The sequence below is a fragment of the Aspergillus thermomutatus genome (genome assembly GCF_002237265.1).
Source record: "Aspergillus thermomutatus strain HMR AF 39 chromosome Unknown NODE_88, whole genome shotgun sequence".
Taxonomy (NCBI): Eukaryota; Fungi; Ascomycota; class Eurotiomycetes; order Eurotiales; family Aspergillaceae; genus Aspergillus; species Aspergillus thermomutatus.
The window spans coordinates 1-24,177 of record NW_020798137.1 but is presented as its reverse complement, the minus strand read 5'-3'; the positions used below and the strand labels follow the sequence as shown (position 1 = coordinate 24,177).

Here is a 24,177-nt window from a genome sequence, read left to right as displayed (position 1 = left end):
TAAAAGTGCTGTTTCTCCCGAACCATATCATCTATCATCTAGTTCATATCGCTGTACTGGCATAGTACACTGAGCCAGTCTTGTATCTGATTATCGTCCAGTAACGTGATATTCTGTAAATGTCTCTGTTACATTAGGACAAAACCAACCAAGATGCCCCGGACTCTACGATCAAGCAGGTGTCGCGTAGAATCCGAACGCACCACAGCAACCACCGCCGTGTCTCCAATTCGACCAGTTCGCTTCATCACACCATCAGCAAGCTCAGGACAACCACAACGAAAAATCGACCTGATACCCCCGGAGCTGACCCGCCTCCCGAATATAAACCCAAAAGATACCACCCTCCTCCGCAGGAAACAATCTCGTCTACGCGCATCCGCATCTGCCACCCAAACAACCGCAGCAGGCTACGGCCCTCACGCCGTACAAGCACTCTCCTCAACGCTCATCTTTGCGCAGCATGAAGCAGGCACAGCGGTATGCATCCACCCAGACGGGTGGATCCTCACCTGTGCGCATTGCTTTGGGGAGACCGAGGCCGAGTGGCAGCTCAACCGGCGGAAATGGCTACTGTATTTCACGGGAGAAGCGGTGCAAGTTGAGTGTGCAGCCTGGGACGCACGGCGCGACCTTGCTCTGGCCAGAATCACCGCACTTGAACGTCCGGCCCCGGCTGCCTCCCAGGTGAATCTCAGCCCGAGCTTCGCCTACGTAACACTAGCACCGCCTTCAGCTTCTCTCAGAGCTGAGATAATCTGTATCGGCCAGCCGGGCTCCGATGACCTGGAATCTCCCACACCGCGGAAAACAGCCTACGATCTTATTGAGATATCTCAAGGCCGACTGCGCGGACTGATAGCTGATGCCGACCCGCATGATAACACGGAGATTGGGGCCTTGAGGCACGATGCCTGGACGTACTGGGGTCACTCTGGGGCGCCTTTATTGCGACTGACCGATGGCGGATTACTTGGCTTGCATTCATCGTGGGATGACAGCACGGCTATGAGGCATGGAGTGCCGCTTGTTGCGATTAGGGTGTTTCTGAGGGAGAGGTTTCCTGGCGGTTTGGCCGAAGCGGAGAACCAGGACGATAGAGGGGAAAAAGAGGTTATTGTGATTGACGATTGATGATCTGTTATGCGTAACTTGGCGTTGAATTGAAGCTATTCAGACAGGTTCTCTTCGGGAAATATAGGATCAAGCGTGGGCCAAGTTCCACCATCCCAACATTTTCACCGAGAGGGCCCATCTATTCCCGTTGGACCAATCAGACCAGCTAGAAGAAAGGAAAAATCAAATAGAGTTGCGCGAGCCCAGTCTAAAGTCTAAACTCGACTGTCAATTGACCCAATTCGTGTCTGCGCAGTCCGTGCACTGTCGGAGCTCATAACCCCGGACATACTTTTTTCTTCATTTTTTCTTCCAGTCCCTTGTCTTTCTTGTTTCATTCTCAACTGGCAGAAACGAGATGATTCAAGTTCCCAGCACAACGGCCGACCTTGAGCGTCCTCACGCCGAGGGTGAGCGGTCCGACAAGGATGCCGCGCTGGCGGTGGTCAGCGATGTGGCGATGGAGATCGATCCGGAGGTGGAGAAGCGAGTCGTGCGCAAGATTGACCTCTTCTTCATGCCGGCCATGCTGATCGGGTATGGGTTGGTATACTGGGATAAGGTACCTTCTTTCTTGCCGAGCTACCGACTGCATGCAGGTGTCTAATAGGTGCAGGCCATCCTTGGAAGTGCGGCGCTGTTTGGCATGACGACCGACCTGCATTTGGTGGTCATCGACCACAGCACGACGCCGCCGTCAAAAGACACCTCTCGGCTCAGCTGGGCGACTTCCATTTTCTACTTTGGTATGCTGGCTGGTCTCTATCCGATGACCTTCTTCTTGCAGCGATTCAAGATCCAGCATGTCTTTGGGCCGATTGTCATGCTGTGGGCTATCACCTGTGCTGCCACCGCGGGCGTAACGACCTGGCAGGGCTTGTTTGTTCAGCGTTTCTTCCTGGGTAAGTTGCCTATCCCTTCACCCAAAGTAGGGTCTCACAATGGCAGGCTTCGTGGAAAGTGTGGTCCCCACCGGCTTCATGACCATTGTCAGCGGCTACTACACGCAAAAGGAGCAGTCTCTGCGCCAGGCCTGGTGGTTCTCCGGCACGGGGTGGTTCACCATCATCGGCGGCGCGATGAACTATGGATTCGGACAGATCACCTCCGGCTCGTTGAAGCGCTGGCAGTACATCTACATCTTTGCCGGCGTGCTGACCTTCCTATTTGGCCTGTGGTGCTGCGTGATGCCCAATTCGCCCGTCTCGGCCTGGTTTCTGACGCGAGAGGAGCGCGTCGTCGCTGTCGAGCGGCTCCGCAAGGGCCAGACGGGTGTGCGCTGCCAGAAGATCAAGCTCGAGCAGATCAAGGAGTCTGCTCTGGATGTGAAGATGTACCTGATTGCGATCATGATGGCTGCTGCGTAGGTCCCCCGCTTCCACCTGCAGAGCAGAAAGCTGATAACGGCAGCTATACAATCAACGGAGCAATCTCCGGGTTCGGCCCCCTCATCGTCTCCACCTTTGGCTACAACACGCTCGACTCGATCCTCTTCCAATTCCCCGTCGGCGGCATCTGCCTCATTTTCATCCCGTTGTGCGGCTATGTCGCGTCGCGCGTCCCCAATACCCGCATCCCCATGCTCATCACCTGCTGCCTCCCCGTCCTCGCGGGCTGCGCCATCATCTGGAAATCCACCTGGGGGTACCAGCCCGCTGCGCCGGTGGTCGGGTACGCCCTGACGGGCTTCTTCGGACCGGTGGTCAGTCTCATCATCACGCTGGGCGCGAGCAACGTCGCGGGGGCCACAAAGAAGACCGTCATGGCTGCGACGGTGTTCGTGGCGTACACGGTGGGCAACATTATCGGCCCGCAGCTTGTCAAGACGCAGACGGTCAAGCAGCATTACCCGGAGCTCTGGACGGGGTTGATCATCTGCTACTGCATTACGATTGCGGCGGCGGTGGCGCTGTACCTGGTCCTGGGGAGGGAGAACCGGCGCCGGGAGGCGCTGGATCTGGACGAGAGCCAGCGGGATAAGCTGGCGTTTAACGATCTGACGGATAAGGAGAATCCGTTCTTCAGATACGTCTTGTAATCATGAATTGTTCTCCACTACTGTAGTATACCACAGAAAGACACAAGAATGAAAGCTACCGACGCGGCAGATAAACGCTCATCTCCAGACCCCCCTTGTACGGCAGCGTCACAGTACTAAACCCACTCCCCGGGGCACGCACATACTCCAAGAACTCCTTGTATCCCTCCGCCGAGCTCAGCGTGTTATCCGCCACCACGACAGCGCCATACCTCAGCTTAGGCTGGATCAGCTTCAGCGTGGGGAGGGCCATCGGCGTCCAAACTACACTCATCAATCAACGAGTCCCCCATGCCGGATCAGGAACTTACTATCGAGCAGGAGCATATCCACCTGATCGGGTAGGTTTGTCTTGAGGGTCTCCCGCAGATCGCCCTCCCGCAGATCAATCACGCTACAGATGGTCTCTCCGCACTCGGCCCAATGCTTGCGCGCCTGCTCTGCCTTGGACGGCTCGTATTCGGTCGCGATGACCGTCCCGTTGCTGGGGGCAGTCGCGCCAGCGAGGTTATCCGTCACGGCGAGAGCGAGGTAGATGGTGCTCACGCCGTAGGAGGTCCCCGCCTCGACGACGGTGGTTGCGTTGAGGGTACGGGCGAGCTGGTAGATGAAGTGGCACTTGTCTTTCTCGAGAGCGATGAATTTATCGCGCATGAGGGTGTGGAAGGAGTCCGATGAGCGGTTGGTGTAGGTTGAAGGGGGGAGGGAGGATTCCTGGGTGGTGGATTCTGTGTGTAGGCGGTCCAGGAGGGAGAGGATATGCGGGGGGTGGGATTGTAGGGGGTTGGACATTTTGATCGATATGATTTTGATGGGATTCAGAAGATGGAATGAGAGTGATGGAGATTGATAAGAATGATCTGATGGATCGACGTATTTATAGAGAGGAGAGTGAGTCATTGCGGAGTCAGGACTAATGCAGGAGGATACATGGGGAAATACGAAGAGTAAGACAGCCTCCATCCATCTGCTACGTGCTTCTCGTATTCATAGATTCCTACCCAGATCGAAGGAAGAATGGAAGGTAATTGGACGCGGGTAATACTTGTTGTAGTCTGGAGAGAGCCATTCATCGACCCAAGGCCAAACGATACGGCCGAATAATCCCATACATTCCACCATACTTCTTTAGATAGAGAGTCAAAACGAACCATTCTGGGAACAGATCATGCCATCACCACATTCGATCATCAATACATGAGCAGTAAGTCTCCTTGCCTTTGGTCTTCTTCGGTGCAATGCACTCTCCGCGATCAAAGTCCCGGCGTTGGCACTACATATGTCAGCTTCATCCAAGATAGTATCTGTATACCATAGGCAACAAACATGTTGGTCACACTCTTGCGGACGATCCGGACAGCCATGGTGGCTGCCACCACGGTGACCGCCGCTATGGTGGCCGCCTCCATGGTGACCGCCGTCGTGGTGTTTGTGGTGACCCAAGGCGATTGCAAGTGCCTGTTCCGGCGAGATGGCAGTGGCCAAAGGGACGAGAGCAAAAACGGAGAGCAGCTTGATGAGGTTCATCTTGCCGGTGGAGAGGAGGTGATTGAGACGGTTGCTGAAGTTGAATGGGTATTGGACTATTTATTATGGCTGTGGTGGTCACGATGACATGTGCATGATGAAGATGGATGTCATGATGTTTGTATATGATTACGCATAAGCCATGCTATAGACCTAGATTAGAACGACTGATCCATGGTATTACCCAGTATAACTCTATCAGCTGAGCAGCTCTATGCACAAGTTCCACGGACATCTTCTGCATACTTCACTAAACCAAGGTGCTGCGCTCTTTCCGGCCGGTAGCCGTTCTGTTGATACCAGCTCCCTTCTCACTACTTCTAAAGCTTTTTATGCAGCTCCTCCCCCAATCGATCCACCCATGCCAACTTCCCCTCCGCAAAAATCTCACCCCCGGGCAGCATCCTCTGCCCTCCGTCCAAGAGGATCGTGCGGACAATGATCTTGTCTCCCATGACGGCCTGATGATGGTAGATGTGCGACGTGCACCGGGGACAGAAATAGCAGTGGACGGGGTTTCCGGAGGCTCCGGTGTATGTGTAGCATTGAGGAGCGCCAGTGAGGATCCGCAATTGGTCCTTGAGAGTATCAGTACACCACAACGCACACAAATATGAGCGTTAGCTCGGAGCTTGTAGGTCATACACACCCGATGGATAATCTGGTTCATGGAAAATGGCCCACCCCCCAGTTTTCGACATGTCTCGCAGTGGCAAAGGATGTGCGAGGGCTCGCTGATCTCCGCGGTCCAGGTGCAGACGCCGCAGTGACAGCTACCGTTGAAGGTGCCCGCGTTGACAGTGGGCTTGGTGGCACCAGGGCCGAAGAGAACGCCGTCTTTGATGTCTAGGTACGCTATCAGTGGTTATTTCCTACAGGGTATCCTACACTAACCGACGACAATCGAGTCCTCACTATCCACATATCAGTTCGGTCTTCAGATACGGGGTTGAACACATACATCATGGGCGCTGCATCCTTGGAGAACTGGAGATGCACCGGATCCTGGGTCAAATAGTAATCAAGATCGGCCTGGTTCTCAAACTCCAGCACAAATCCGTGCGTCATTCCTTTGCTGAAGTTTTCCCAGCTTCGGTTCTTGCCTGCACATAGTCAGTGACTGCAGACGAAGGTGCAGCTTTGACAGACCAGCTTTCATGCTCTTCATGTACGGTCGACCGGTATCCGACTTGACGCATTTGTGCTGAAGGGACAGGAAGACCTCGAAATGTCTCTCGAATTCGCTCCATGTGATGGAGGGTTTGTACTTGAAGAGGACGATGTGGGTGATTGCTTCGGACATTGTGACAATTGTTGGTCGAGAATCAGCACAACCCAGTCGGATTGCAACCAGAGTCTTTATAGCATCTTGGATTGCATTAGTTGATCTGGACATCTATCCCGCTCGTATATCCACGCGGGTTTCGTGTACCTTTTCACAGAGATCGACGCCCAATCTGATTGGCTACGAGTATTTCATTCAAAAAGGGCAATTTAGTCCGTTCTTGGCCGCCTCTATCATAAATGATAAAACTCAACCCTCAAGTCCGGCCTTTGCCTTCAAACTGTCCACGATAGACTCCAACGGCTGCCCATTCGCCACAATCGGCACCATGGGAACACTTCCCTCGGTGACCACTTCCAACAGCGCAACCCCCTTGGCCTCCAGCAACCACCGAACATTATTTTGCAGATCAAATCTCGAAATACACCGTCCCTGACAGCCCATACTCTCTGCCAACCGCACGAAATCCGGATTCTTCTGTTGAGCATGGACCATCCGGCCTCCGTAGTACGCATGCTGCAACTGCGTGATCATCCCCTGCTCCTCATTGTTGATGACGAGGATCTTCATGTCCACGCTAAACTGCACTGCCGTCAATATCTCCTGCACCGTCATGCACAGCGAGGCGTCGCCATCGATGTCGATGACGGTGCACTCCGGCCGAGCGAGTTTGGCTCCTATCGCGGCGGGTAACGCGAAGCCCATCGTCCCCAGGCTGCCCGATGTGATCATGCTGCGGGCCGTGCGCCAGCGGTAGTACCGGGCCGTCCACATCTGGTGCTGCCCGACGCCTGTGGCGAGGATGGTATTGTATTTGGTGTCCCTGGTCTGGGTGTTGATTTCCTCGATGACTTCCTGGGGTAGAAGGCCGGTGGGCTTTTCGCTCTCGGGTTCGTACTGGAATGGGTACTTTCCTTTCAAGGTCTGGATATGCTGAAGCCACTTGGTTCTGTCGGGGTAAAGCTCGATCCGCTGCAGGAGCATCACAATGCTGCGCGACAGGTCACCCAGGACGGTGATGGTTGGTTCGATGACTTTTCCGACACTGCCTGGACTGATGGCGAAGTGGACTATGCCTCCCCGGCCCTCTTTGGCTGCATCGCGGGCGGCAGGAGCAAACCCGGCCGCGTCGCCTACCGCTCGTTCGTCGAGCCGGGCACCCAGCACGAGAATCAGATCCGCGTCCTGGACCGCCAGATTGGCAGGAACCGTGCCGTATGTCCCCATCATTCCGAGCGCTGTGGGCTTGAGTTCATCGAAAGCTCCTATGCCGAGCAGCGTGGTCGCGACAGGGATCTGGCCCCTTTCCGACAGCATGTCGAGCAATGCAGGGCCTCGGGCGGTGTTGGGTACCCCTTGGCCGCACATGATTACCGGTTTCTTTGCCGTGCTGATCAGCTGGGATACCTGATCGATCGTCTGCTCCAGTTCATCCGGCTGGATTGGGCTTGGAGCCAACTTTGCAGCATCAGGGATCGCCCGACGCGCCTCCTTCACCGCGACAATATCGAACAATGCAGCACCCACATCCTTGGGGATAGCTACCAGCGTCGGACCGGGCCGTCCACTGGTCGCAATGTGAAACGCCGTCTCGATGCAAGCGGGTAGCTCGCTGATATCCTTGACCAGGCCACACCACTTCGTACAGGGTTTCACCAGCGACATGATTTCGATTTCTTGGAACGCCCCGGTCCCTTGCACCGATGTGGAAACCTGGCCGCAGAAGATAACCAGAGGAGTACCGTCCAGCAAAGCGTCCAGCATCGGTGTGACAAGGTTAGAGGACCCAGGGCCCGAGGTGACGAGGACCACGCCGGGCCTACCGGATACTCGGGCATATCCTTCCGCCATATGACCTGCGCCTTGCTCATGGCGGGAGAGGATGAATTCAAACGAGCGGTTGTTGTATAGCGCATCGAAGAGAGGCAAGGCGGCGCCGCCGGGGTAGCCGACTACAGCGGATCAGCATAGCAGACAGGATTATGGGAGCGGAAGTACATACAGACATACTCGACCCGCCGGTTGATGAGGTCCTCGCGCAGCAGCTCACCTCCAGTCAAGCCTATGAACTCGATACATTCCATCTTGAACGGTTGCTGATGGAGAGGGAACAGGATTTGGACCCGGCCTGATCACACCTGGCTTTATATACCCTCCACAGCCCAAACTGTCACTGCCGGGACTCACGCCGTGTCACCATCACCTCATCTGCATGCGCTGGATTATCGATCATCGAAGCAAGTCTTCACACTCTGGTCGGCTGATAACAGCAGACGACGTATCAGGTCGCAAAGCCAAACCACGCCCCCTTCAGAGACACCCCCGTCGATCGTCGCAATGACGAGAGTGACGGAGAAGGACGAGATCGCACCGATCGTGTTACCCCAATTCTGCATCTTCGATGCGAATCCACGAAAAAGGAAATTATTGAGATCCTTTGAAACCGGTTGAGGACCCGGAGGGCTACATCATTGCGCCCCTTGCGACATGAAGGAGGAGGGCCTGATACTGGAATTGGGCACGGAAAATACCTCCGCAACGACGCAGCCCGCCTGATGCTGAAGAATGTTGGCAAACCCAACCTCTGGCTGCTACACTGATGATGCATGATAAGTCCTCGCATCTCTTTGGTTGAAAGTAAAGGTTTCACGATTTGAATTTCGGGAATATCCGCCACCGGCCCGCCGTGCGTCATCGTTCATCCACTCCACTGGTAACCTTTATATGAACGCACGAACGCACTTACTTGCCCAGGATCCCTGGCTCTCTACCATCATCAACAAAATGCATGCCCCAAGCAAAATGTCCCCGAATCAAATCTACCAATTCTCCCTCATCGGTAGTCTCATGCACGGCGTCTGCCACGATGGCATCCCCGCCTCCCACATCCTCCAGAAAGGCACCCACGGTCTCGGCACCGTCGCCGACCTGGACGGCGAGATCGTGGTCGTCGACAGCGAGGCATACCACTTCACTTCCGCGGGGGTCGTGCGCCGCCTGGCATCAACCGACACCATCCCCTTCGCCATGATGACGGACTTCCACCCCACGACAACCACGCAGCTCGCCTCGCTGGACACCGAGGGCCTACTGGAGCACGTCTCCCCGCTCCTCGGCCCAGGGCGCAACTACTTCCTCGCCGTGCGCGTGGACGCCTTCTTCCCGTCGCTGTCCGTCCGGATCATCCCCAAGCGCGAGAACCCGGACGAGGCGCTCGGCGATCTGACCAGGCGGCAGAGCGTGACTTCCATCGAGAACTCGACCGGCTCCCTGGTCGGCTTCTGGTCGCCGGAGTATACGGCCGGCTTGAGTGTCGCGGGGTTCCATCTTCATTACCTGTCGGATGACCGGAGGGCTGGTGGCCATGTGCTGGATTTCCGCGCGCACGAGGCGAGCGTTTCGGTTGCGGTGGTGCGGGAGTATCATATCGAGCTGCCGGTTACGGGGGAGTTCCGGGAAACGGGGATCAAGGTGCCGGAGTTGGCGGAGGTGGAGCAGGCAGAGGGGTTTCGCAAGCACGGTTGATGCGTCTGTCAGGTTCTGAGGTCTAAGTAGATCTAGTTGCATGCAGTCCGGCATCTGGTCGATGTTGACCCAGTCATAGAAATGAGTGGATTCGTCAATGATGCACATACTTCTGGGTATCTAATCATGAACCAACTTCTCCCTCCGCCTGCTCTTCCTTCAAGTCTGAAATGGCCAAACTATCCCATTTCTCCAGGAACCGATCCATGGACATGTCCCCCTCCCGCGTCGCCCCCTGCCGCACCGCCGTCGCAAAGTTCGGGTAGAACGTACTAAACGTATGCCGATCCTTGCCCTCCCAGCTGCGCGTCTCAAAGTCCGTAAACAGGGCATCCGTCTCCGCGGGCAAGACGACCTGCATCTGGTTCGCCGAGAGCTGGATCATGCGCAGGATCCCCTTGGCCAGCGGGAAGCGGCGCGCAAACGCCCGCGCGACGATGCACATCTCGATGAAGGCGGCGCGGTTGTCGGCCGAGTCGAGGGCCTCGAGGAGGGTGAACATGCCGATGCTCAGCCACTGGATGGTGGACGGGGCCATGCGGCCGATGCCCCACTTGTCGCGGTGGATGCCGATGAGATGGGCGATGCGATGGGCGTTCTCGACGCAGATGGTCCGGGCGCGGTGGACGGTCTCGGGATCGAGGTCGTCGTTGTTTGCTGTGAGAAGGCCGAAGGTCTGCATTACCGTTGTGTGGTAGAAGAGGCTGTGTGATCAGCGAGTGTGCAATCTGTCCGCAAGGTGCAGTGCTGGCTTACTGGAGGCTCAGGGCGTGAGGAACCGTGACGTTCTCGATCAGAAGACACTCGGGCATGTCTGCGTACCAGTCCTGCATTCTTTGGTAGATGTCGTTGACGAAGGGCAGCATTTCCGATCGAGAGATCCGGTCCTCTGCCTGGTAGAACGCGCGGGAAATTTCCACGGTGATGCAGGCGATCGCGCACCACCGGTTGAACACACAGGAGACATGGCTGGGGACCCCGGCGTCGGTCGGGCGCGGGTACGGTTGCCAGACATCGTCTTTATGCCGTTGGTGGATGATGCGAGCAATAGGGGACCCTTGGGGAGGGTGGATATCAAAATGCTTCATCAGAGATACGGATGCCGTCCTGGACAGTCAGCCTTTCGAATGATCCGGCGGAGGGTCGGTCAAGCATACGAAACCATGCCGAATATGCCCCAAAGGGTCCTGTCGATCGCCCTTCTTTCTTCCTCATCTTCCATCAAGTGAGGTGGATGAGACGCAGCATACTCTTGGGCTCCACGAGCGGCCAGATCGAGATAGACCCATCCCATTCGATCTTTGCCCATCAGCGACGTCCTGATAAACGTTAGAGAAGTTTTCTCTTTCGCATCAGAATGAGCGACTTACCGAACGAATAAAATCATGAGCCCCTGGATAGTCGGCAGGCTGGGAGAATCGCCCTCGTCTTCTCCAGCCTCGAACAGACGACGTGCCTCGTCGAAGAAATGATCGCCCCGAGTGAGCATGTCGCCGGGAACGGTAAATACTTCCTCGTAGTCGGAGTAATACTGTACACGAATCAGGAATGGAAAAACGTCGTCATCGATGCGGGTACCAACGTACACATGCTTCTGCGAGAATGGCATTGACCAGGAACGGCGAGCAGAAGCGGGAATTCAGCTTTCCTTCCTGCATATGTCTGATCAAACAATCGACATCCAGCCAGTTGAACCAGGGATACGTCCACGTCAACCAGAGCGACACCAGGTGAGAGACAAGCTCGCTGTCGTCCGTCACCGTCGTCCAAGGCTTCGCGGGTACCTTGTACACAGGATCATCGGCCAGCCGATCAACCCGTAGGTAGCGCCATCCCAGGGGCGCCATCTCGGTCGTCTGGGAGAGTTGGCTTTGGATGTCGCGCAATTCGGGCGTCGACTTCAGTTCGTAATGGGAGAACTGCTGTTCGAGGAACAGCTGGAGTTCGTCGAACGAGGCATTACTGCGGATCAGATTCAGCAGCTGCGAGACCCGTCTACTCTCGCTGTCGCGGAGGGCGTTGACCAGCCGAGTCAACGTGTCGGCTACTTTCTCCAGCTTTGCCACCTTGCGGTCCATGGCGTTTTTTCGGCGCATGTCGGACATTGCGTCGACCTCGCATTTGATGCCATGGCTGACGCAGTGCTGACATGGAGGATCTCCGCGACACTGTTGAGGTGAGGTGAGCCTGGAGATATTAAACCTGTGGCAGGGAAATGCGACCGACCTTCAGTTTCTTGCGTTTGCAGGCCTTGCAAGCGGTGGTTTTGTGCTTTCGCACGGGCACCAGCTCATCGGACGAGGCATTTCGTTTCAGAGGGCGACCTGGAGCAGGGGCGAGAGGACGAGAGGAGGACTGGCAATGCGAATCGGACATAAATCCCGTGTGAGAAGAAGGAGGAGCCAGAAAGAACCGGTAGAGAAGGCAGACGGCGGGGGAGGGGCACTCCTGAAATTCTTATATGGTGTTGGGTATACTGTATGCCTTCATGTTGGGTCCTGACAGCAAACATGCATCCCGACAAAGAAGGTCTGTCTCCGTAGAGCCAATTAGATACAAAAAGGACTCCCGGCAGAGCATTTGTACTCATTCGGAGATGCCTTGCCTAAGGTACCTTATGGATATGGAGCAGGGAGGATCATTTTGTCATTTGGCATTTTCCATTTTGGCTGTTCCAGACCCATTTGCCTGGGTCCAATCAGCTGCGCCTAATCTACTGGCACAGATTTCCGGCCATTCAGAGCGTTTGTTTGCTTCTGCGGGTGTTGCATTACAGTAGCGTTGGGCGTTTTCCCATGGTTCCAGCTCAGCGCTAGGCCTTGTACAAGGTATGATTGGCCGATTGCAAATCCGCTCCAGGCTTGTGGAGCCCAATTCTAGCCTGAAAGGGTAAGAAGCAGTGGACAGACCCTCTCTGACTTCTTCCACAGGGAACCCCTGGAAATCATTCCCAGCCAATAGCCGTCGTCCGCCAGATCCAAGCCGACCGCTCACTATTGAAACCTTATGTTGAAGCCTGGGTTACTATCCGTAGTATTCAAATGAAGGGGAAATCCTGAGAGGATCTGCCAGACTGGCCTACTGTATGGCATCATTGGCATGGCGCTTTGCTTTGGTAGAGAATAGCTTTTCTACTAGTATCTACATTCTACTTCGTATACTCCGCAGTAGACTAGGGTGAAGTCTTCTGAACGACCTCTTTCTGCCTGATGGCCAAAAGATACATGGCCAGTTGGGCACTAGCTATAGGACCAGCTATCTTTATACTAGTTTCGAACACAGCTGGATTTTTATCATGACTGACTGACGTGTTGCATGACCCCTCCCAAACCGTCGGTATCTCAAAGGGGTAGATGATGAACTGTGGGACTTCACGATCAAAACCCGTGGCCATGGGAATGTCATTCACGGATCCATCTACGGAGTATTATGTCGATCTCCCCGGCAAGGAATACTGCTGCTCGAGCAATGATGTTAGTGCTTCTCTCATTCGTCAAGGGGAATGGTCCCTTGCTCACACAACATGTTCTAGCTCATGATCAATTCAGTCAATCAGACGGCACCTCTAAGGCTGTACTTGATGTGCATAAGAATGACTTAGCTGCTCCATATCCAACGAAATCTGTCTGCTCTCTCGGTTCCCTCAGAATGACACTTTGATCTGCACGAAAGAATTTGACATTCCGCCGTCTCAAACTCCTCCAGCGTCACAATCATTTCCATAGTACATAAGGATCTACTGATCGGTCTATCGTAGCTGTCAATGTCCATCCATCATAAAATCTGGGCTTCCCGATTAGGAAGGTGAGTATAGCCATCTAATTCCCGATCCAATAGTGCGCTTCATCAGGTCCACGTCAATTACTCGCGCAGCATCATAGAAAGCATACAAGAGCGTTAGCACCATTACTCTCGTTGAATAAGAATGCACAGAGAGCCCCGCCCAGCATCGGATACACTCAATCCAAGCACCACCACATGAAGGTAAGGAATGGAGGTAAACCCCGCTGCAACAACTATGCAAATGGTCAAAAAATCTACAGCTTGACATGACTTATCTCCCAAGGGTATTGCTCACGCAAGGGTCGGACCTTTTTTTGCAACAGCACCAGAGTTCGGTGTTCGGGATTTGCTCCTGCTGCATTTCGGCATCCACATAGAGCACTCGATCCTCCAACGTGTCATCCAGAAACTCTGGCGGACTGCCATGGCGCACTTAGTGTTCGCACATGACTTTCTCTTGCAGGGTTTTTTGGCCCCTTTGCCTTCATTTGGGCCGTACGAGTCATGATTCCCGTGCTGGCCCTCCGGACATCAAAGCATAGCCCCGGATTCACCACACGCGCCACAAGAACATGCATTATTCGCGCTGTCGATCTTGCTCTTTTCCACCTACTCGCCACCATCAAGGACGAGAGCGACCCGGTATTGGCTCAGACGGTCTGGATTCTGGGGTTTTTAATGGGTTCCTATCGGACGGATATCGAGGCTGTTCTTGGGTCAAACTAAACCCATCGGAAATGGTCATTTTGCTGCGCCTAGATGGGCCGGGAGTATCCACTCCTTACAACGTCTACAACGAGTCCGCTGCAAAACGTCCCGAAGTCACCCCGGAAGAAGGCAAGGTCAACGCAGACGCTCTACGCATCCTCAACGCGTACTACTGCAGACTCGAAATTCGTCTTGCTTCCGGAGACCGGTGAATACGAGTGGCCAGGGTCGGAGATTGGTGCGGTGGTTTTCTGACGGCTGTTTGATGTTCCCGACGCTTTTATCAGTTTGCTGGAGCAGCGAGGGCCTCGGACTTTGGTTGTCTTTGCGCATTCACAGCCATTGCTGGATTGGTTGGGTTCTGGTGGTGAAGCAAGAGTGGATATGTCACTTTCAAAGGGTGAGGATGGGCATAACGATGCTTTGTTATTCGAGGTTCTCGAGTTCTATTCTGTGGAATGCCCTCACCATACTTGTGCAGCACATATCCTGCAGGAATATTGATTTAATCACCAACCTAATGGATCCTAACGTCGAACATTGGTCCCAGCCACAGCAGAAGCGCATCACCCACCCGCTCCGATACCGATGAAAAAGAGCCACCGTCCCCTACGAAAATCCGTATCTGAGTAGCGGACAGGGTGGTGAAGATGAGGTAGAGCACGCCGTAGATGATACACAATACAGTGAGGAGAAGAGGATGAGGGGAGACAGGAGCAGGAGCTTCAAAGGGCGAATGGTTGCGTGCTGAAAGGCTACTGTAGCATAAGCGCGGTACCTAGCGTGAGGCAGTGCCTCCTTTCGGCCTGTCCGTTCGATACTTCTTTACTCTTCTCCGAAGCAGGACGGGATGAGCGTTTCCCGTATGGGCAGAACGACGCAACGGTCAAACCCCAGTCTACCACCATCGATTACTGTTTAATTTCGGAGATTGAATCAGTTCGACCACCTGGAGGTGTGGTAGACGGAAGCCGATCAACTGTTCCAGAGAAAGACGCCACAATCGGCGACCCAATGCGAAGCGAGGATGTAGACGAAGACAATAAAGGAGCTGGTTATGCTGAGAGACTCGAAATCTCGGAGGATATGGACGCTAACAGGGGATATGGAGGATGCGAGGAGACTGCAGATGGTCAGTTGGTCTCCACTGACAGGGAGGTTCATGACATGCTCAGTGCCTCTCTGAATCATCATCGCCGTCCTTGTTGATTATCGTCCCAATAGGCGGATTCTCTAGTTTCTGATTTCTGCTGTTCTGGATCTGGGGCACTTTCTTTGGACAAGTGTCAGCTCTCCTGCCCATTGTACTCTCCTCGCTTGACCGAGTGTTGATGCTGTCATGACGATACTGAAGTCGAGTAAGCTGTCACTTAGCAAAGCTTTCAGGTGCGTCACCATTAGATAGATCCATTTCTAGCTAGCACAACTCATTCATAGTGACGTTTCTAGGGAAGATTAAGAGTTCGGCCATCTAACAGCTGGTGCACTGACATTGCATCAATCTCGGATCTCTTTTGATTGTAGGCATAATCAGCGTATGAGCTGGTTAGTGTCTGGATCATCATACCCTGATGGAGTACAATGCTGGGTTCTTCCTTAGTACAGCCGCAGACAGTCGCTCGGACCGATCGCTCCCTCGTGAATATATCTACCTTCTGCTTGCAATATCCCTCAGATACAGCCGAGCCAAATGCATAACCAACAAGCACAAGGCCACTTTCCTGAAACAGTTAGCGCCATGAACGGAGATTATCCCGGAGCCCGCACACCGCTCGGCAATGATTGGCCAGCAGCTCTACCGCTTTTCTTTTCGAGGGATACTGCCAGTTCTTCCGCTTCCAGCAAAGCCCTCATCCGCGACGGCTGTTTCAGCTCAATCTCTTCCTGGATTTCTCTTGCTTATCAGAGTCCATTTGATTGCGCGATACTTGTTACAACCACAGCACTGCATTCCCGAAGCAATTGACCCAGTAGCGGAAGAAGGTTCGTTATACCCGACTCCACGTCGTGCACGCTAACAACAGCAGCAGCACAGCAGCCATGCGCACCCACGACGAATTCACCCATGATCTTGACGCAGACGCCTCCTCGTCCCTCGACGACCGGCGCAAACGGACCAAAACCACCCACGTCACGCGCCGCATCTGCTACGACTGGATGATCGTCTCGGGGAACTGCCACTACGCGCGCGACCGCGCCTCGTTCACCCACTACCGGCCCGTGCAGCAACGGATCAAGAACAACGTCTTCAGTCCGCAGGAGGAGCTCGAGGTCGCCGGGGTGGGAACGGTCGAGCTGCGGGTTTGCCGGACGGTCAGGGACGGGGGCGCGAGCTCGCATGTGATTGTGCTGGAGGATGTGCTGCATATCCCTGAGGCGGTGTGTAATGGGTTCAACCCGTTGCTGTATGGGAGTAGCATGTCGTGTAACATGGAGTATTGGGAGGGGGCGGACCGACGCGGGGAGCCGGTTTGGTTTGCGGTGCCGTATGCTGGGGGGACGAGGCTGGTGCTTGCGGGGGATCCGAGGGGGGAGTCGGAGTTGATCCAGGGGAGGCATTACACGTTGAGCTTGTCGATTACGCCGCAGGAGAGGAGGGAGATATTTGAGAGTGCGATGCGATGTTGATATGTGGATGGATTGTACTTGTATGTATGTTATGATAGATGAATGAATGGTAGTATTCCCTGTACCAGCCGTTCATGGTAGGTGTAGTCATGGCAATCTCAATCTATGACAGTTCACAATGCTAAGGCCAGTAGCTAATTACATGCAATGCAATTCAATCATTCTGAGTGAGCATTGAGTGTACCTGCATACTCTCAAGCATCCAGCGCAGCGGCATTTGAGATTTGTGTCTCAGCCTGTTACTCGAGACCGTCCATCATGTGGCGGCTGATGTGCATTAGTCTCGGTCTTAGAATCGTCCGTTCGATCAAGGAATACGGAGTATTCCTGGTCGATATTGGTGGATAATCTAGCCTCTGAGGATGCACAGCGAGCTGATCTTTACTCTGTCGCAGGCTAGCAGCAATGCCTGAAACGAATCTGAGCGGAGTAGAATTGTTGATTGCAGTCAGAACCCATTGCAGTATTGATTAACACTGAGAATTTCTACCAGAACGACAATTCCTCAGAGGTGAGAAAGGACAGCTGAAGCGAAGCGGGTGTTCGGACCGACGCCCGTGTTGGTTGGAGTTAGTCAAGCAGGGTGTGAGGGTATTCCAACTCTATGGCATTCTCTTAAGGGCTGATGAGTCGCTTACTGACGGTGGCGTTGTAGTTAATATCGCCACGAACTAGTATAATTCAATTGTATTCTGTTCTTTCTAGTAATGATCAATTAGATTGAAAGTCGCGATTCTAGTGCTCTTCTCCGCACCATGTGGCACTAAGTTATACATGGCCATTCGTGTTTCCGAAATGGAGACGGATGAATCCTCTCTTACGTCTTACAAACTGCTGATCCTCGATGCGGGGTCCCCGGACTATCGTCTCAGTTCAAACGCTTCCGGGGAGTTGCTTGTGTCTCATTCCCTCATGTGCCTGGTGCATTTGCATATCAATGGCCAGATTCAATAACATATCTGAATTGACTGCGTTATCCGGTCCAACAGACCCAATCCCCGCTATCACGCGATTCGTCCAAGACCCCGGTCAGCCAACAGCCAAAGCAGACTCTGTCAAGAAGTAGAAGCTCTGAGACGGTCAGACCTGCGTCTATATTAGTCTTAATTTCCACACCATGTCAGGAACGGGACTCGGATCTCTGGCTGCCACACCCAGACAGGCCTGGCTCAATGCTATAGCCGGGAATCCCTGCCTGATGGTCGTGATCGAGTATCAGGGTACTTTAAGTGAACGCACACCCCACTGGACATCCCAGTCTGCCATAGCACACTCTGTCGGGCTGCCTGCCTGTGACCGTGTCCATGGAGCGACTCAATAGCCAGGACACAGCGCAGATGCTGTACTATCCGGATGACGCACACATCCGGGGCATCAACAATGCCGCGCTGGCGATGGCGACCTTCCAGCAGAAGCCGAAGCTGTGGAGCAAAAACATGTTCAAGGTACCTCTCCTTGCTTCGCTTTATTGTCAAGAGACTAAGGATCAGTTGTACTGGTGCATTGCCGTCGCGACGCTCAACTCGTGTATCAACGGGTACGACGGCTCGCTCATGGGCTCGATCAACAGCTACAAGCAGTACCGCGAGTACTTTGGCTTCGATCCGGAAGCGGGCACGCCCTCGACGGGGATCGTGTATGCCATCTACACCATCGGGAACATCGTCGGATCGTTCTGCGCGGGCCCGTTCACCGATTTCAAGGGTATCACACATTCCGCTTCACGTCCTAAATCCCAGCTCACACAACACAGGAAGACGCGTCGGCATGGCCCTGGGCGCCTTCTTCATCATCATCGGCACCATCGTCCAAGCAACCTGCACCAACCTCGGCGGCTTCATGGCCGGCCGCTTCATCCTGGGCTTCGGGGTCGCCACGTCCGCCACCGCCGGACCAGCCTATGTCTCCGAGATGGCGCACCCGTCCTGGCGCGGCTCCCTGACGGGGCTGTACAACGTGCTGTGGTTCGCCGGCGGGATCCCGGGGACGTTCATCCCCTGGCGCACGAGCATGATCGAGGGGACGATGAGCTGGCGGATCCCCGTGTGGGTGCAGATGGTGTTTGCGGGCTTGGTGCTGATGCTGTGCTGGACCATTCCTGAGGTATTCCCTTTCTTCGCCCTGTCAGTAGCAGACGTTGATTCCGTAGAGTCCCCGCTGGCTCGTATCGCGCGACAAGCACGAGGAAGCCATCCGCGTGCTGGCGACGTACCACGGCGACGGGGACCGCACCGCCCCGCTGGTGCAGCTCGAGTACCGCGAGATGGTCGAGGATATCTCCAACACGGGCGCCGACAAGCGCTGGTGGGATTACCGCGAGCTGTTCAACTCGCGCGAGACGCGCTACCGCTCCATGCTGGTCATGTTCATGGCCTTCTTCGGCCAATGGTCCGGCAACGGCCCCGTCTCGTACTACTACCCGCAGATGCTCGCGGGCGCAGGCATCACCTCCAACGCGACGCAGCTGCTCCTGCAAGGCCTGCAGAACGTGTGCCAGTTCCTCGGGGCCATCGTCGGCGCCCTGCTGACGGACCGCATCGGCCGGCGCGTGCAGCTCCTCACCTCCACCGCGCTGCTGGTCCTCATCTTCAGCATCGTGACGGCGCTCAACGCCACCAACGTGCTCGAGACGCCCGCCGGCGCCGTCGCGAAGAGCCCGCTCGTCGCGCGCGCCCAGATCGCCATGATCTTCGTCTTCGGGTTCGTGTACTCGGCCGGCTGGACGCCCAACCAGGCCATGTACCCGGTCGAGTGTCTGCGGTACGAGTCGCGGGCGAAGGGGATGGGGATGAACAACTTCTTCGTGAATGTGGCGAGTTTCTACAATACATTTGTGACGGGGATTGCGTTTACGGGCGCCGGGTGGCGGTATTACTTCCTGTTCATCTTCTGGGACGTGCTGGAGTTTGCGGTCATCTGGTTCTTCTTTGTGGAGACGTCGCGCCGCACGCTCGAGGAGCTGACGGCCATCTTTCAGGCGAAGAATCCGGTCCAGGCGTCGCTGGTCCGGGAGGAGGTGTTGATTCCCGAGGTGGCTCAGGAGGTCGAGATGAGGCGGAAGGACTATTTTGGGAGGAGATATGATTATTGACATGTCTCGAATCTGATCATGGGGTATATATACAAACATACGGGTATTGCATAAACATAAACATAACATAAGTATTGACAAGAAGGCTTTGAGGATCACCGTTCGTCCCTCTCAATAATCGTCTCATGGACCACCTTGATCCCCTCCGGGCTCGGCTGGCTCGACCGGTCCCATTCCCCGCTCGCGGTACAGGTGGGCGGCTGCTGCCGCGACGTCGGCAGGATCATCGCCTCGTCGCTGACGGTATGCCACTGCGTGTCCGGGATGCTCAGCGGGTGCCGGAAGCGGCGCTTCTTGCTGTGGTGCGTGGAGTGCTCCCCTTCGGACAGCGGGTACGCCGGGTAGCTGTGCGACTGGCCCTTAGAGCTGAGGTACCAGCCTGCGCGGCGGGCGGCGCGGCGGAACAGGGGGTAGATCATCGGGGCGTTGCCGATGAACACGGCGACAAAGGTCTCGCGGCAGGCCCAGCTGCCGGCCTGGGAGGCGCCGTTTGCGCCGGCCTGGATTCTTAGCTAGTCGATGGAAGCCGGATGGGGGACTTACTGTGACGATCAGAACGCAGCGGAGGATCCCGGCCGCCATGACGAAGATGCCGCCGGAGAAGAGGACGAAGAGTTCGAGCTTCTCGCGCCAGGGGAGACGGGCTTTGAAGAGCATCTATGTATGTTAGACCGTCTCGAGGAGCACAGAAGGCGCACGTACAGGTGTAGGGATGGTGATGAGATATACATCCGTCGCCACATTCAGGGTGACGGTCACGTAGACATCGATCGGCGAGATGGCAGGTTGGCAGTATTCTTCAGACGGTTAGCAATAAGCGGCACCCTGAGAGCGAGGACGTACCTCCAGGATCAGGATATATCTGCCAGTTCTTGTGCATGGGATGGCAACCAAATAGGATCGACAAGATGACTGCCAGATAGGTCGCCCCGATGGCCACGTAGGCCACCCGCACCCGGATATGCATGTTGATCAGACCGGCCCTGGTCCGTCAGTGTCCATTTCCGTGGAAAGCGCGGAGGGACATACGTACGTCAAGCGCGAGTAAAAGATAGCCATACACGCCTTCAACAACCACAGCAACGTCGTGTACAATGACCACCCCAGCACCTGCGTCTTGGAGCCCCCTACTCGCAGTCTGAATTCCTCCGAGTCGGGGGAGAGCGCGGCGCGCTGGGCATCGGTCATGAAGTTGTTGGCCAATCCTTTCCACCAGGCGCCGACGCAGTAGGCTGCACCTGTTTCGAGGCCGTAGACCACCTGGCATGTCAGTGAAGGCATTGACCGGAAAGGAGGGGACCTACTCCGGCCAGAGGCATCAGGTAATCATCGAGTTGGAAATTGCGCAATCCCACGGTGGTGATCCGAGCAATGATGCGAATGATGATGGCGACAATGGCGACGGCGAGGAGGGTAAAGGCCTCGGTGGTGAATTTGTCGGCCATGATGACCTGTCAGAAGCAAACAGGAGACGAGCTGTCTCCTGGTATGGAGCTGAAACAATGAATGAGTGTGAGTATTGTAAGGGAATAAAGAATGAATGACTGAAGATTAAGAAGAGCCCCTCAGGGGAGAGAAGTCATAACGAAGGAAGATATAAGATGGAGTACAGCGACAGTTCAATCCGATTGATCCGCCACAGACGATGTATATAAAGACTACTTGAAAGAATGGACGATCTCCTGGACTGATAGACTCCTAATGCTGCAGAGACCTGGCAGAAAACGGCGAGCAGTCACTCGGGGTGGGTATCTATCTTCTTGCCATCATACCTGTGTCCACTATACTTGTCGAGGTCGAGAACGATTGTTCGGTGCTCTGGCCACTTGAGACACACTAGAATCCTGGTCGGAGGCCTGGTGGAGACGTCAAACTGCGTCTGATGGCAGCAACAGGTGCCTCAGTCATTCAAGCCCCATTTGGCGCAGCGAACGACATGTGGTATTTCCTGTTGTGTGCGGATCGGCGGGTGGGATATCGAGCATTGCCAAGTGACAGCACTAATAATATGATTAGAAGTAGCCGAGGAGCAGTAGAAGGTTACCTATGCGGAGAATTAGGAGGCAACTTAGAGAAAGAGGCAATTCCATGGCAGGGAGAGTGTAATCGATGATAAGATGAGGATCTGCTTGAGGCCACTATTCCGTGTCTTCCGGAAGAGTCAATAGACTTTGTACATTTGATCTGATCGCATTGAAGTTGGCAGTGTCAGAGTGTATAATGTCGAGGTGTCATATGCTCTGGCTTTGGTTGAGAAGTGATAGGTCACTTTGGATGACGAGAACCATATGTCGTCAGCTTTTAGCATTGGTCAATTATCTTTGTATACGAGAGTCAACAAAGCAAATACTCTGTCTCCATGTCCTGATGACATTAGGTATTGCTTGGATAGACGGAAACCATGACAACTATGAATCACAAGGTCGAGCAGCAAGGCAGAGTTTTAATCATAACTAGCGATGTGGCTATGCCTCTGCAACCGGAAATTGTATCCTTTCTCGACGATCACAATCAGCTATCCCTTGATGACAACTTGACATGACACTGGCCTGACACTAACAGGCCGGTTTCTGCAGCTAAAAACACTAAGAGCACACTAGATTTAGTGCAGTAAGGATTGTCTTTGCATTCCTGAAAGTACGTGCATGTACCTATTCATGTATCTGTCCCTGTCCTTTGCCTTCATCCCCTTTTTCCTTGATGTTGATATTTGTAGTGGTAAGTACCGACGTGTAGACATGAGAACTGACCGATTCTATGCTGTGTCACCCTACCATAATCATAATCTCCTATCCCTAGACTACTGCTAGTCATGTATCATGCTAGTTGAGTCTAGTCTGCAGCGGCTGGCTATAAGAATTCCCCGCTTGACCGTTAACTTTCACTCAACTATCTCAGGACTAGTCTTACTCTACTGGACTAGACTACTGTATCATGTATTCCAGGCCATAAGAGACTAATATGATAGTCCAGACCCTCTCTCGTCCACTTGTCACTCTTTGATCCATTTCCTGTCTCACTGCCTGACTCGTCTGTCTACACATCACTTTCTGCTTTCGTTCCCTTTTCTTACATGCAGATAATTGACACGGCAATTGGCCCAGATTGATTGCTTTGTGAACTGTCAACTGTCTTGTCTGCCTCTTATCAAGTGTCCCCATCATGGAGACCGTCGATTTGGCGGTCATCGGCGCTGGTATGCCTCTTAATCGCATCATCCGATTGATTACTCCCGATCATCACCGATCATCACCGTCATAATACTGACAGTCCCAGGCTGGAGTGGCCTCGCCGCTATCAAGACCTATCTGCAAGTCAACCCGTCCAGCAATGTGATCCTCTTCGAGGCCGCCTCCTCCATTGGGGGCGTGTGGGCCAAACACCGGCTGTACAAAGGCCTCAAGTCCAACAACATGCTGGGCACCTACGAATTCAGCGATTTCCCCATGGACCCGGCCACCTTTGGCGTCCAACCGGGCCAGCATATCCCCGGCCATGTCATCCAGCAGTACATGGAGAAATTCGCCGAGCATTTCCAGTTCCGCGATCGCATCCGTCTCGACACGCGCGTGCGATCGGCCGAGCACCGTCCCGACGGCACCTGGCTGTTGGCGACCGAGGGGACCGGCGAGACGACACTGGTGACGCGCAAACTCATCGTCGCGACCGGCATCACCTCCCAGCCCTACCTGCCCGCGTTCCCCGGCCAGGAGACCTTCGACGCGCCGCTGTTCCACTGCCGCGACCTCCCCCAGCACGAGGCCGAGGTCCTGCAGGAAGGCCGCCGCATCACCGTCTTCGGCGGCACCAAATCCGCCTGGGACGCCGTGTACGCGGCCGCCACGGCCGGCGCCGCGGTGGACTGGGTGATCCGCGCCAACGGCCACGGCCCCGTCTGGATGGCGCCGCCGTACGTCACGCCGCTGAAGAAGTGGCTGGAGAAGCTGGTCACCACCCGGCTGCTGACCTTCTTCAGCCCGTGCATCTGGGGCGCCGCGGACGGCTACCCGCGCATCCGCCGCTTCCTGCACGGCACCTGGCTGGGCCGCAAGCTCGTCGACGCCTTCTGGGCCATACTGGCCAACGACGTGGTCCAGCTGAACCGCTACGACGCCCACGCGGAGACGGCCAAGCTCAAGCCGTGGATCAGCCCCTTCTGGATCGCCTCGGGCCTCAGCATCCTCAACTACCCGACCGATTTCTTCGCGCTGGTCCGCTCCGGCGCCGTGCGCGTCCACATCGCCAACATCGACCGCCTCTCCCGGGGGACGGTCCACCTATCTTCCGGCACCGCCCTCCCCTCGTCCGCCCTCATCTGCGCCACGGGCTGGAAAGCCACCCCCAACCTCGACTTCCTCCCCGCCGGCCTCGACCGCGACTGCGGCTTCCCCTGGCTGTCCCTTCTCTACTTCTCACGCCGCCGACGCTCTCACGCTGTGGTCTATCTGCTGTTCCCGCTTGTCTCTGCCTAACCAC

At 55.0% G+C, this 24,177-nt stretch overlaps 13 protein-coding genes across 13 annotated transcripts; 8 read left to right on the top strand and 5 right to left on the bottom strand.

Moving 5' to 3' along the window:
- Positions 1 to 153: 153 nt before the first annotated feature.
- Positions 154 to 1,134, top strand: CDV56_103354 (S1 family peptidase; the record flags this gene model as incomplete). Its single annotated transcript, XM_026756973.1, has 1 exon — positions 154 to 1,134. One exon carries the CDS (start codon positions 154 to 156, stop codon positions 1,132 to 1,134), a length of 981 nt encoding a protein of 326 aa, XP_026614645.1.
- A 340-nt stretch (positions 1,135 to 1,474) lies between these two features.
- On the top strand, positions 1,475 to 3,154 carry CDV56_103126 (putative MFS transporter; the record flags this gene model as incomplete). The annotated part of the gene is made up of 4 exons (XM_026756745.1): positions 1,475 to 1,678; positions 1,727 to 2,018; positions 2,065 to 2,479; positions 2,527 to 3,154. The coding sequence occupies 4 exons, from the start codon at positions 1,475 to 1,477 to the stop codon at positions 3,152 to 3,154; spliced, it is 1,539 nt and encodes a 512-aa protein (XP_026614644.1).
- A 55-nt stretch (positions 3,155 to 3,209) lies between these two features.
- CDV56_103037 (O-methyltransferase) lies at positions 3,210 to 3,946 on the bottom strand (the record flags this gene model as incomplete). The annotated part of the gene is made up of 2 exons (XM_026756656.1): positions 3,210 to 3,418; positions 3,466 to 3,946. 2 exons carry the CDS (start codon positions 3,944 to 3,946, stop codon positions 3,210 to 3,212), a joined length of 690 nt encoding a protein of 229 aa, XP_026614643.1.
- Positions 3,947 to 4,480: 534 nt separating this feature from the next.
- CDV56_102947 (uncharacterized protein) lies at positions 4,481 to 4,768 on the top strand (the record flags this gene model as incomplete). The annotated part of the gene is made up of 1 exon (XM_026756566.1): positions 4,481 to 4,768. The coding sequence occupies one exon, from the start codon at positions 4,481 to 4,483 to the stop codon at positions 4,766 to 4,768; it is 288 nt and encodes a 95-aa protein (XP_026614642.1).
- A 233-nt stretch (positions 4,769 to 5,001) lies between these two features.
- CDV56_102797 (uncharacterized protein) lies at positions 5,002 to 5,984 on the bottom strand (the record flags this gene model as incomplete). The annotated part of the gene is made up of 5 exons (XM_026756416.1): positions 5,002 to 5,259; positions 5,331 to 5,527; positions 5,576 to 5,595; positions 5,643 to 5,784; positions 5,831 to 5,984. The coding sequence occupies 5 exons, from the start codon at positions 5,982 to 5,984 to the stop codon at positions 5,002 to 5,004; spliced, it is 771 nt and encodes a 256-aa protein (XP_026614641.1).
- Positions 5,985 to 6,215: 231 nt separating this feature from the next.
- CDV56_102487 (uncharacterized protein) lies at positions 6,216 to 8,362 on the bottom strand (the record flags this gene model as incomplete). Its single annotated transcript, XM_026756106.1, has 4 exons — positions 6,216 to 7,918; positions 7,969 to 8,094; positions 8,154 to 8,183; positions 8,242 to 8,362. The coding sequence occupies 4 exons, from the start codon at positions 8,360 to 8,362 to the stop codon at positions 6,216 to 6,218; spliced, it is 1,980 nt and encodes a 659-aa protein (XP_026614640.1).
- A 388-nt stretch (positions 8,363 to 8,750) lies between these two features.
- CDV56_102345 (acetolactate decarboxylase) lies at positions 8,751 to 9,491 on the top strand (the record flags this gene model as incomplete). The annotated part of the gene is made up of 1 exon (XM_026755964.1): positions 8,751 to 9,491. One exon carries the CDS (start codon positions 8,751 to 8,753, stop codon positions 9,489 to 9,491), a length of 741 nt encoding a protein of 246 aa, XP_026614639.1.
- A 124-nt stretch (positions 9,492 to 9,615) lies between these two features.
- Positions 9,616 to 11,867, bottom strand: CDV56_102012 (Zn(II)2Cys6 transcription factor; the record flags this gene model as incomplete). Its single annotated transcript, XM_026755631.1, has 6 exons — positions 9,616 to 10,195; positions 10,248 to 10,598; positions 10,649 to 10,810; positions 10,862 to 11,022; positions 11,078 to 11,659; positions 11,718 to 11,867. 6 exons carry the CDS (start codon positions 11,865 to 11,867, stop codon positions 9,616 to 9,618), a joined length of 1,986 nt encoding a protein of 661 aa, XP_026614638.1.
- Positions 11,868 to 13,778: 1,911 nt separating this feature from the next.
- Positions 13,779 to 14,194, top strand: CDV56_101699 (uncharacterized protein; the record flags this gene model as incomplete). Its single annotated transcript, XM_026755318.1, has 2 exons — positions 13,779 to 13,956; positions 14,034 to 14,194. 2 exons carry the CDS (start codon positions 13,779 to 13,781, stop codon positions 14,192 to 14,194), a joined length of 339 nt encoding a protein of 112 aa, XP_026614637.1.
- Positions 14,195 to 16,022: 1,828 nt separating this feature from the next.
- Positions 16,023 to 16,610, top strand: CDV56_101355 (uncharacterized protein; the record flags this gene model as incomplete). Its single annotated transcript, XM_026754974.1, has 1 exon — positions 16,023 to 16,610. One exon carries the CDS (start codon positions 16,023 to 16,025, stop codon positions 16,608 to 16,610), a length of 588 nt encoding a protein of 195 aa, XP_026614636.1.
- A 1,304-nt stretch (positions 16,611 to 17,914) lies between these two features.
- On the top strand, positions 17,915 to 19,701 carry CDV56_100876 (putative MFS lactose permease; the record flags this gene model as incomplete). Its single annotated transcript, XM_026754495.1, has 3 exons — positions 17,915 to 18,314; positions 18,364 to 18,713; positions 18,760 to 19,701. The coding sequence occupies 3 exons, from the start codon at positions 17,915 to 17,917 to the stop codon at positions 19,699 to 19,701; spliced, it is 1,692 nt and encodes a 563-aa protein (XP_026614635.1).
- A 95-nt stretch (positions 19,702 to 19,796) lies between these two features.
- CDV56_100645 (uncharacterized protein) lies at positions 19,797 to 21,146 on the bottom strand (the record flags this gene model as incomplete). The annotated part of the gene is made up of 6 exons (XM_026754264.1): positions 19,797 to 20,201; positions 20,245 to 20,358; positions 20,404 to 20,498; positions 20,545 to 20,684; positions 20,735 to 20,961; positions 21,006 to 21,146. The coding sequence occupies 6 exons, from the start codon at positions 21,144 to 21,146 to the stop codon at positions 19,797 to 19,799; spliced, it is 1,122 nt and encodes a 373-aa protein (XP_026614634.1).
- A 1,717-nt stretch (positions 21,147 to 22,863) lies between these two features.
- On the top strand, positions 22,864 to 24,173 carry CDV56_100002 (flavin-binding monooxygenase-like protein; the record flags this gene model as incomplete). The annotated part of the gene is made up of 2 exons (XM_026753621.1): positions 22,864 to 22,897; positions 22,978 to 24,173. 2 exons carry the CDS (start codon positions 22,864 to 22,866, stop codon positions 24,171 to 24,173), a joined length of 1,230 nt encoding a protein of 409 aa, XP_026614633.1.
- Between the last annotated feature and the right edge of the window lie 4 nt (positions 24,174 to 24,177).